The sequence below is a fragment of the Erinaceus europaeus genome, chromosome 1 (genome assembly GCF_950295315.1).
Source record: "Erinaceus europaeus chromosome 1, mEriEur2.1, whole genome shotgun sequence".
NCBI classification, from domain to species: domain Eukaryota; kingdom Metazoa; phylum Chordata; class Mammalia; order Eulipotyphla; family Erinaceidae; genus Erinaceus; species Erinaceus europaeus.
The window spans coordinates 119,120,991-119,133,246 of NC_080162.1; the positions used below are offsets into that span (position 1 = coordinate 119,120,991).

Genomic DNA, 12,256 nt, shown 5'->3' on the forward strand with positions numbered 1-12,256 from the left:
AAAATACCCATCCAGGATAATTTGAAATCACCTGATTACTCAGAGATGAAGGCATGATTATTCCATGCTGGCCAAAGGGAAAGCATGGCTTACAAATCTGAATGGTGGTGGCAGGGCTGGAGTAGGGAGATAAGGTTCTTTTTTTCTGTCTACTCCAAGAAGAGCTGATCTATCTGTAGATAAGGGACTGGTTCTTGGCCCACATGGGTATGGCCCTTAGCACCCAGCATAGTTCTTACATAAAGCACACACTCTCAACTGTTTGCAGATGAGATGAGGATTAGGGAAAAGATTGTACAGATGTGCTATGATTCTTTATTACTTTGTTTTATTTTGTTTTGTTTTTACCAGAGCACTGATCAGCTCTCATTTATAGTAGTGCAGGGGGATTGAACCTGGGACTTCAGAGCCTCGGGCATGAGAGTCACTTTGCATAACCATTATGCTATCTACCCCCACCTACTGTGATACTTTAAGAGCCTACAACAATCCTTCTGCTGATGGCTCCTGGCAAGGTATAGATAAATAGGACCAGGAAGATGATGAGGATGAGCAAAATGAAAGCAATGATGATGTACTTCTTGTAATTCTTCCAGATGAGGTGATACAGACACTTGAAGGGACTCACAAACCAAGAGAAGGAGGTATCAGGGCGGCTGAAAGGGAAATGAGAAGATCAGGGAAGAAGTCATGTTGTTATCACACTGAACTTTCAGGATTCTGGGAAGTCTGCCTATCTCCCACCACCTGGGCTCCCACAAAGAGTCCTGAGAACAAACAGATCATTTTGTCCTGAAAGAGAAACAACCTCACACTTTGGATAGTGATTCCTGCATCATTTTAAAGGCTGATCCAGAGGAGGGCAAGAGCTGAGTTAGACCCAGTCAAACACATGTGACTGCCTTCTGTCTCTCCCACTCTAACCAGTTCAAGCACCTTGTCCATGAAGTATGTGCTGACCACACATTCATAGTGATCCCCATCATTCTGAATTCCTATCTCACCTTTCTTTTGACTTAGCCCCTTTTCTGAACCTAAGGCCATTTCTTGTGTATACTCTCCTATACTATTTGATGAGTCTGAGTTCTTCCGAACTAGACTGGAAGCCTCTAGGAGGGATAACTTATATACTATATTTTTCTGTGTTCTTATCAGTGCTTTTCTTTTGTTTTAGTGAGTATGCATTGCAGGAACACAATAAGTACAACTGAATTAATGAATGAATGACTAAGGACACATTATGTCCCTAATACGTGAAGGTTGCAGAGAAGAGATTTCTCAGCTTGAAAAATTGGGATTTGGGGGAATAAAGGCAATTTGAAATAGTTTGTATATATATTTCATGTAAATGCTTACTTACTTTTCAATCAGAATGTAGTTGTGAATTAAATGAAATAGATGACAATATCTTTTAATAATTGTATTTCTGGGGATTTATTTTTTCAGTAATAATATATAAATGGGGAAACGATTTAAGTCATATTATGTTAATGGAAAAAGACAGGAGGAGATCAAACATCTAATTATGGGATGGCAACCAAGTTAGAATCAGGCATCAAGTTAGTGTAATATTCCACAACTATTAAATAAGCATAGTTATAACAACTATGGCAATAGAGGCAAACTTTTTCTTTTTCCTTTTCTTTCCTTTCTCTCTCTCTTTCTTTATTCCTTGCTTTCTTTTTTCTTTCTTTCCTTTCTTCCTCCTTCCTTTCTCTCTGATAGAGTGTCAGAGAGTGAGAATAAAAGAGACTAGGAACAAAAGTTTCCTTTGATATGATGGAACCAGGGCTTGAGCCTGGGTTTCATACTTAACAAAGCAGCACAGTATGTGAGTGAACTGTTTCACCAGCCCAAAGCTATTTTTAAAAGTTTTATTTATTTACTAATGAGAGAGAGAGAGAGAGAGAGAGAGAGAGAGAGAGAGAGAAAAGGGACTAGAAACAAAATTTTTCAATAAAGGATAATTGAAGCATTAAGACAACTATGAAAGCATGAGTAGAGAACACAAAGACAAATCATGTGAAACTTGTATTTATATGCAAAACAAGTAAGTCATGTAAAATTCATATTCACTTAGAAAAAGTGTTAGAAAAGTATGCTAGAAATGCTTATTTGGTTGTACCATAGAAAAACAGACTTTTCATATGCCAGACATCTTGCAGTGTTTTTAGAATATTTTAGTTATAGAAACAAAAAGCTACAGAGATGGGAAGCTTCATGCTTCTCACTTTACTAAGAGGTATCATCTATAGAAAGGCTCCCATCCTCAGGTATGGGCTGCAAAGGGGCTTTCATATTTCTAATGTCCCCACCCATGACACCACTCACTTGGGCTTGGCCAGGGGCTCTGGCTCCTTCCGGGCTTTTCCAACTGGATTTTTCTCAGCTTCTTCTGCTGTAACAAGGTGGAATTCAGCTTCAACCTTGCCCTGCACACAAAGATAAGAGTCTTAGTTTCTTGTCATGAAGACCTACTGGGCCATTGCTATGCTTTTACAAGAAGTGTTATCATGTGGAAATATTTTTTTTATTAACCTGATGCTTTGCTTTGAGAAATATTGTTTTGTCTTTAGTCTTAGGAGAAGTTATTTTTGAAAGATTGATTTATTCAGAGAAGGAGGGGTAGGCAAGAACTAGAGTATCACTGGCGTATATGATGCTGGGAATCAAACTCAGGATCTTCTGGCTGATAATCCAATGCTTTATCCACTGTAATTCCTCCCAGGGAATGAGAGAGGTCATCTATTTATGAGAAAAATAGCCCCAAATAAAGTTTTGTGAAAGGAAGCAATCACAAATCTACATTTAGAAACACAGGTACAACTTTGCTTATAATGACTTTATACCTAGAGAAATAATATTAGTTATAGGACTGTCTCACTCTCTGAATGGAGGCTGGGTCAATGTGCTCTTCCACTTGAAGAAGATGGGTTCTATAATGAATGCAGCCTAGAATGTTCCTATCTGTGACCACAGAATGCAAGCTCAGACCTACAGGGCTGCAAAGGTCACACAGGCTCCTGTGCTGACTATGTATCCCAGATCAAATCAGTGGGTGTTGAACCTGAAGCCAGCACTCCCCTGCTCTGCTCCATTGCTGATACTATGGTCTAGTTACATAATCATTGTTTTGCCTGAGACTCGCCCTGCCTGCAGGGTATTAATTAACCCCACCAGTTAAAACCTTCGCAACTGTTGCTATGGAAGCTTTTTACCTTCCAATCTTTCCTTTTCTCCATCCTCTTTCCTAGCCATTTCCTTTTCCGACCTGCCACTTCCAGTTAAAGATATATATGTATATGTATATATATATATATATATATATGTATATATATATAGATATAGATAGATAGATAGATAGACATAGGCGTTGTCTCTGATCAATAAAGATGCATTGTGTTCCCACTCTGCCATGAGTTCCTGGTCTCTCTCCTGTATCACTAAGTAAGCAGCAGTCCAGGTTGGCTCAAGTCAAGTTCTCTCCAACCCAGAGAGCATGTGCCCAGGAAGAAACACCCTCATGCTAGCCCAGTAGATGGGGTTTACAGTTAACAATATTTATATACTTTTCCCATATTTGGGAGCTACTCTCTTCCCTGATCCAGCCTTCTAGTCCTATTTCCAACTCTGACACCATCTCCCTAAAAATACCTTTTAATCCACCTGCATATTAGCTGTCAGTCTCAGGCAAACCACCCCCCCCCCCAACTCTTTATCTGCACAATCCCAGCCTTTAGGTCCATGATTGGTCAACAATTTGTTTGGCTTTGTATGTTAACTCTCTTTTCAACCACCAGGTTCCATATACTAGCATGATGCAAACCAGATTTCCCTGGACAAACAACCTCACCAATGTGTTCTGGAGCTCTGCTTCTCCAGAGCTCTTCCTCACTAGGGAAAGAGAAAGACAGATGGGGGTATGGATTGACCTGCTAACACCCATGAAGACAGCATTGGCAAAATGCTAGCTGACATATTCAGGTAAATATAGCTCCTCATTCCATATCTCTCCATGCAGATGGTTCTGTGTTCAATTTCAATTATTAATATTCAGTCACACACCAAATAAAGAAATCCTAAGTTAATAATAGCTTCCAGATATAATTTTAAATCAGAGTTGAGAAAAATGGGTCTGTTTGAAAGCTTGTCTTTTAACCTCAAGACACCTACAGATGGAGGAGAATGATAAGTAAAGATCCTGTCAAGACTGGATTTATTGTACCAGATATATTACTATTTATGAGCTTCAAGTGTCACTGAAGCTAAAGAGTAGGCAGTGGAGGAAGATGAGGAGTGATTGCACTCATCTGGCATGTCTTCCTCATCATTAATTATTGCTTATGAAAATACAATTCTCAGGGGACTAGGTGGTGGCACACTTGGTTGAGTTTCCATGTTACCATCCACAAGGATCTGGGTTCAATCCCCGAGTGCCTATCTGTAGGGGGGAAGTTTCACAAGTGGTAATGCAGGAGTGCATCTCTTCCTCTCACATGCTCTATCTCTCCTTCATATCAGTTTCTCCCTGTCTCTATCCAGTAAATGAATAAATAAGTAAAATATTTTATTTATTTTTTATTACCTTTATTTATTGGATAGAGACAGCCAGAAATCAAGAGGAAGAGAGACAGAGAAACATCTGCAACACTGCTTCATCACTTTCAAAGCTTTCCCCCTGCAGGTGGGGGAATGTAATACACACACACACACACACAAACCTACATGCAACATACACACACTTCCGTGAATTACATGAATCTACATGCAATACACACCTACATGCAACACACCTACAAGAAATACAATTACACACAGTACATACACATACATGCAATAAACACACCTACATGCAATACTTACCTACATGCAGTACACACACCTACATGCAATAAACACACCTGCATGCAATACACACCTACATGCAGTACACACAGTTACATACAGTACACACATTTCCATGCAATACACATACCTATATGCAATACACACACCTCCAAGCATTACATGTACCTACATGCAATGCACACGCCCCTACATGCAATACACAAATGCATATGGATATACATGTGTGTGCATTATTTTGTGTGGTCAGATTCTAGACCTATAAATTCCATTTCTGGTTAGTTAATTTAAGAAGATGATTTAAAACTCAGACAAACCTTATCGTAGAAAATATAGCCATTATTCTTTTGATTATTTGAGTTCTCCTGTTTATTACCATGAGATGTCCCACACCCATCTACTGCATATCTTTCCTAGACCTGGAGGTAGCCATTTCTGCACTGATGCTTAGTTCCTTTCAATAGAAGCCATTATTTGCAAAGATTTGGTGCTAGAAGTCTTCTTTGATACTATGAGGTTTTACTTATAAATTCTTTCAGTGAATGGAGATAAACACATTTTTAAATACAAGAATCTATAGTGATACAAAGTGGGTAAAGACAAGGGTAAATCCCACTTATTAGAGGTGACCCTTCATCTACAGTCAAATGCTCTACCCCTGAGCTATGCCCCATCACCTAGAGGCAACTTAATTTTTGATATACAACTTTTGGCTGTTGAAGGAGAGAATTAAACATTTATCTTGTTTCTTTTTAGAAGAGGTTGTAACTACATTTACATCCATTTGATGAGAGAAACATTGTTTAACAGATTGCCAACTTGTAAACAAATGGATAAAGAATGATACATTACATAGACAGAGATAAATGAAAGTTTGATTAAAAAAGATATTGATGGACGGAAAGATGAAGAAAGAAAATCATTAGAAAGTAAGACAAAGAAAGCCTTTGGCCATCCATCACTATTTAAACTAAACTCTGAGCTTCCCTGAAGAAGTCAGTGCATATGTCCTTCCTGCAACCCCTATACATCTCTGCAGAGCTGCACTAATGAGCCGCAGTGCCCACTTGACCTTCCCGGCCAAGACACCAGCATGGATGACAAACCTCAGTGGATCTTGAGTTGGGAAGTAACTGGGCATCCCTAATTGGAGGTCCTGTGCTGTCCACATTAGTAAGCTGCATAATAAAACTAGAAGTCATTGAATGGTGAGCCATCTGTAAGTTGACTGGAGAAACTTATCTTTAGATACAGTTCATGTAAATCCACTATAACATAAAAAACTTCTTTATTTTATTTTAGGAACAGCTTGCTATAAAAATGCCTTATTTTTGAGTAGGTAAATAAAATTAACAATAACAATAACAATAACAACAAAAAAAAACCCTTTACTCAAAAATATCAATTTGACACATACTATTGAGATCATCTATATATCTACTAATATCCTCAGAGAAGCTGTGAGCACATGGCTAGTGAGAATATGTGTTATTCACTACCAAGCCCTCAGTGCCTAGCAAGCAGATAAGTTTATTACAGCAGCTACTGATGACTGTTCTTCACAAAAAACTGGAGGCAGGAGTCAGGCTGTAGCGCAGCGGGTCAAGCGCAGGTGGCGCTAAGCTCAAGGACTGGCGTCAGGATCCCGGTTTGAGCCCCCGGCTTCCCACCTGCAGGCAGGTCCCTTCACAGGTGGTGAAGCAGGTCTGCAGGTGTCTGTCTTTCTCTCCCCCTCTCTGTCTTCCCCTCCTCTCTCCATTTCTCTCTGTCCTATCCAACAACAACGACATCAATAATAACTACAACAATAAAACAACAAGGGCAACAAAAGGGAATAAATAAATAAAAAATAAAAATTAAAAAAACTGGAGGCACAGAAACTCATCTTTAAATTATATTATTGAGGCTATTAGAACTTATCTGGGCTACCACACTATCAATTTCATTGTCGTGAAAAAAAACACCCTGATCTCTGTCTATTTATGCAGAGAATCTCATGCTTGAGGCTCCAAAGTCCCAAATTCAATCTCCCATATCGCCAAAAATCAGAGTCAAGCAGTGCTCTGGTAAAAAAAAAAAAATTAAAAAGGTATTGCCTTTTTATAAAAACAAGACACATCTCATGAAGAGCATGCTTTCATCCTTTTCCTGAGGGTCCCCAATCTTCACTGATCCCATTGGAGCTGTTTCATTTTCTATAAGGACAGTTATATTTCATACTAGGAGCTGTGAGCTACAAATGTCTAAACCACACTGCTGTATATACAGATAAGAAGCTTAAAAATAATTCAGGCAGGTGGCAATGCTTATAAACAAATCCCTCCTGGCTACTGGAAAAGTTCTGATTGATGACTTCAAGGAAAGGTAGGGAGTTTTAGCAGAGTAGGAGTTAGACAATATCTTCTCTAATCTGCATGTTGGAGGTATAGTATACAGTATTTACTTTAGGAACACATAAACTGAGACTTGAGATGGAGGAGCCTCAGGAAGGTAGAGGATTTCTGTCCCACCATTTTACTCTGGGCCTGTCCAGCTTTTTACCATGTTGGCAGGTTACTGGTAGTTTAATGTTACTAGTAGTTTAACTGGTAGTTTAATGAAAGCATTTTGTTAAGGATCAAGAGGACAAGATAATTTGGTACCTACTTTACTGCAGGCCAAAGTAGGATCTCAGGATCAGGTTCTGACCAAGGTTGACAGAGTGGTAAGGATGAAGTCAGTCTGTCCTTCCTTCCTTTTGTCCTTTCCTCCCTCCCTCCCTTCTCTCTCCCTTTCCTTTTTTCTCTCCCTCTTCCTCCCCTTCTCTCCCTCTTCCCTTCCTCCTAGTTTCTTTCTCTCTTTCTTCCTCTCTATCTTCCTTTCTTTCTCTTTCTTTCCTTTCTTCCTCCCTCTCTTTCTTTTCTTTTCTTTCTTCTTCCCTTTCTTTTTCCTTTCCCACTCTTTCCCACTGATGCTTCACCATTCAAACTAGTTTTTTTTTTTTTTTTTTTTTTAGCTAGAAGGAGAGAAGGATAGATATCATAGCACATAGCACCTTCTACTTCCTCCAATGCAGTGGAAACTGGGCTTGAGTCTGCATCAACTCTTATTTTCTTTTAGGATGCAAAAGGATAAATACTTTGGTGTAATACTCCAATTCCATTTCAGGTTCGACTTGTGTTTTCTTTTCTAATCTTGTTTTTCAACTTCGGCCTGAGAGTGAGATCATCCCGTATTCATCCTTCTGTTTCTGACTTATTTCACTCAACATGATTTTTTCAAGGTCCATCCAAGATCGGCTGAAAACGGTGAAGTCACCATTTTTTACAGCTGAGTAGTATTCCATTGTGTATATATACCACAACTTGCTCAGCCACTCATCTGTTGTTGGACACCTGGGTTGCTTCCAGGTTTTGGCTATTACAAATTGTGCTGCCAAGAACATATGTGTACACATGAAAATAAAACAAGAAGTGTAATTCTCCCAGAAAACAATAAAGTTAGACACCATGGAGTCAAGATAGTGATTTCAAGGGGAATATTTGCCTTGTATGCCTAGAGAGCACATTGGGCTTCTAGAGAAGATATGTGTGTGTGTGTGTGTGTGTGTGTGTGTGTGTGTGTGTGTGTGTGTGTGTGTGTGTGTATAGGGACCCAGGTGATGGTGCAGTGGATTAAGCATAAGGATCCTGGTTCAAACCCAGGCTCCCCACCAGCAGGGGTGTCACGTCACAAACAGTGAAGCAGGTCTGCAGGTATCTTTCTCCCTCTCTACCTCCCCCTCCCTTCTCAATTTCTCTCTGTCCTATCAATATATATCAAAAACTGCCCATAGGAGCAGTAGATTTGTAGTGCCAGCACTGAGTCCCAGCAATAGCCCTAGAGGCAAAAAAATTAAAAAGTATATATTCTTATTCTCATAAGGGCCCTGACCCAGAGTCCTTCTGCTACAGAACATTGGGAGAGTGGCAGTGGTGGCACACCTGGTTGAGCACACACAGTACAATGTGCAAGGCCCTGGTTCAAGCCATCAGTCTCTACCTTCACTGGGAAAGTTTCATGAGTGGCACAGCAGGGCTGCAGGTGTCTCTCTTCCTCTCTTCCTGTTTATCTCTCCCTTTCCTCTCAATTTCTTTCTGTCCTATCAGCTAAAAAAATAAAATAAGAATAGAGGGAGGAAATTGAAGCCTCCATAGGATAACAGCAGACAAGAGACCACCTACACAGTACTGTCTCAGTCCTTTTTCTCAGTCTCAGTGATTAGACAAATCATTCCTCCTTGTTTCTAGAGGAGTGATGAGGATAGTGAAAGACAGGACAGAAGAACCTCATTTTCTATATAATCAGCATTCCTACAGCCTTGCTGCACATTGTTGACCAAGTCTACTAAGAAGGACACAGGATAAATCACTCTCCCTCTCTTCCTCTCTCAAGGAGTTTAAAAAAGATAAATCACTTTCTAAATTTACTTTGCATAGGAAGATGAAAAGATGAGATCATTGCACTGAAATTGTACATTAGTTAGGAGTTTGTGTATAATTTCAAGAAATATTACACACACAAAAAAACTGATGCCAGGACATAAGTTCCAGTTAAGAGGATAGAAAACTAGATAGCAATCCACTGACATAGATAGCAGTTAAGGATGCTGAAATGTGAAAAGCTTAATGCATCTATGGAGCTTTTCAAAATTTGGGCAGGGCAGACAGCACAATGGTTATGCAAAAAGACTTTCATGCTTAGGGATCTGAAGTCCTAGGTTCAATCTCCTGCACCACCATAATTATTTACTGATCAATGCTCTGGTAAATAATTATTAGTAATAATAAAATTAAAAATAAAATAAATCCTTTCATTTTTTTCAAAATTTATGGTTCTCAACATAACCTTAAAGGGCTTTGTGCCATGATAAGATATGTGACTGACATTCACAAAATGATCCATCTCATATAGTTGTCACTTACTGTGAGCTCTTTGCTTTTAGCAAAAGGCCACCAGCCTCGCACACGCTTTTGCTGGAATATGGAGATCTTGTTTTCCTCATTGGCATTTTCAAATTTGTTGAGATCACAGGCCTTGGCAGTTTTGGCTGCTCGCGGGAAACTATTAAGGTTCATTTCCAGGGAACCTGTGAGAAGATTTCACAGTGTTATGAAAGGTCTTATAAAAGGATCACCATTCTCATTTACATATTAATAGATTCATTCACTCAGTATCATGCTGGATCCCTAGCACATGGTAGGTGTTGGAGGTACAAATATATCTGAAATATGCTTGGTGCTTGTAGAAGATAAATAATGTGATAATAGGTAGAAGACAAGGACAGAGCAATAGTATACCTCCTTCTGTACTCAGTTTCAAGTATCACCCCTGCTAAGTACCTTTGTTTCCTGAGTCTGGACTATGTGTGTGTTCTCTGAGATTTCCCTGCTTTTAGAGTAGAACATCCTAAACCCCACCTCCTCCTTCACCTCCCTCCATGTGAGGGACTCAGTTTAACCAGAACAGAGGTTGAACCTGAGTGGCTTCTCAGCAAAGTCTTTATAATCAGGGATGATAAAGCTGAGTAAGATAATGCTGTAAGAGCATTATATAAACTTGGAAGAGGCAGGATGAAGATAGTCAAACAGGGAGAACCTGTGTTTATTTCCTCTAGGAATGACAACAAGATGTGGATCAATCTACACAAAAATCAATGTGAAATTCAGAAGAAGAAAAGAGCTTCCATAGCAAGGGATGCTTGAGGCAGAGAAGAGAAAGAGAAATGTCCTCACCAAAAGAGAAAGCTAATATAAGGCAACAAACTATACTCATTATGAGACTTCCAAGGGACAGAACTTCACCCAGGGAAAGAGTAACATAACTGAAATGGAAGGCAAGAAACTCATTTATGTTATAAACTATAATTGAAGTTCTGGGCAGGTACCATCTTAATGACCTCTTTGGGCTTTGCTGAGAGCATCTGTGGATGCCACATTAGAACTCAAACTCCACAGTAACATAAGCAAAGGCCAGATTCCTGAGGACTTGATGAGGTCTTCCCTGGTCCCTCTCAGCCACATTCTCTGCTACCTCTCTGTCATAGACACCAGGCATATGTGGCAAGAATTGCCCCCCACCCCCCATACACATATGCGCATTCACTTCACCCAGGCCCACTTGAGCATGGGTTCCTGACCAGATGGGTTCTTCAACATTATGGACAAACATAAAGTCGGGGGGGGGGGGATAATACTGTAGTAGAGATGCATAGCTTCTTCTTTTTAAAAATATTTATTATTTATTCCCTTTTGTTGCCCTTGTTGTTTATCATTGTAGTTATGATTGATGCCATTGTTGTTGGATAGGATGAAGAGAAATGGAGAGAGGAGGGGAAGACAGAGAGGGGGAGAGAAAGATAAACACCTGAAGACGTGCCTCACCACTTGTGAAGCGACTCCTCTGCAGGTGAGGAGCCAAGGGCTCGAACCGGAATCCTTATGCCGGTCCTTGCATGTATTTTTTTACTTATTTATTTATTTATTTGGATGTATAGCTTATTAAAGAAGACTTCGAAGCATCAGCCTTAGCTATGCTTAATGAAATGAGGGCACAGAAGGTAACTTTAACAAGGAAAGAGAAAGTATGAGAAGAGTTCAAGTATAAATCATACCACTAAATACTATAGCAGCTGAACAACCATCACTATTTTTACAACTGAGGAAAACTGAAGAGCAGTGGGGACTGGAGATTAATTCAAGATGTAATAGCTTCTTGATGGTAAAGCAAAGATCAACTTAAATCTGTTTGAATATGTATCTTTTACCATATATATGTGCCACATATATCCAGCCAATTTCCTATTAAGAGCTATTGAAGTGCTGTCATTTTTTTTTTGCTATGACAAACAGTATTGAAATTACTATTTTTCTTGCTAAATCAGATTAAATGCTTCAAAAGCACTAATATTAGAATGAGCTTGGCAAAGCCATAAGCTTACCCAGAAAGTCATCTGAAGACAGTCTTTCAAAATCCCAGACCTGGAGAACTAATACAGCTGGAGTTTTGCACTCCATTTTTTCTAAGGAAAAGATGTTCTCCCTCTTAGTAATGACCATTTGCTTCTCAGCTGGGAGATACTGAAATGCAAACAAGAAGCGCCAGTTGAAATTCCCCTCTCCAGTCAGAGAGTTGTAATGTACGTCTGTCTCCTGCTTGTCATCTTCCAACCCCTTTAGCCACCTGAGTAAAGATAGAAAATGTACTGAATACTCAGAGTACATTATTTATACATCATTATAATCAAGAGTGAATTCTAGTGTCAATGTTGTCAATAAACAGATCATACTTTTAACATCATAACAGAGTTAGATTCAGATAAAAATTTCTACCTAAGTCAGGCAGAAAGGTAAAGAGTCTGTAACTACTAGATGGTTTCATTCATCTATATGGA

At 39.4% G+C, this 12,256-nt stretch overlaps 1 protein-coding gene across 1 annotated transcript in view; it reads right to left on the bottom strand.

The window, feature by feature from the left end:
• Positions 1–312: 312 nt before the first annotated feature.
• Positions 313–12,256, bottom strand: part of FER1L6 (fer-1 like family member 6) — a 151,226-nt gene continuing 139,282 nt past the window's right edge. Inside the window, exons 37-40 of the mRNA XM_060195393.1 lie at positions 11,804–12,045; positions 9,789–9,952; positions 2,332–2,432; positions 313–656 (exon numbers count right to left, since the gene is read on the bottom strand). Coding sequence (XP_060051376.1) covers positions 473–656; positions 2,332–2,432; positions 9,789–9,952; positions 11,804–12,045 — 691 coding nt within the window. The 3' untranslated portion in view covers positions 313–472. The remainder of the gene's footprint in view (positions 657–2,331; positions 2,433–9,788; positions 9,953–11,803; positions 12,046–12,256) is intronic.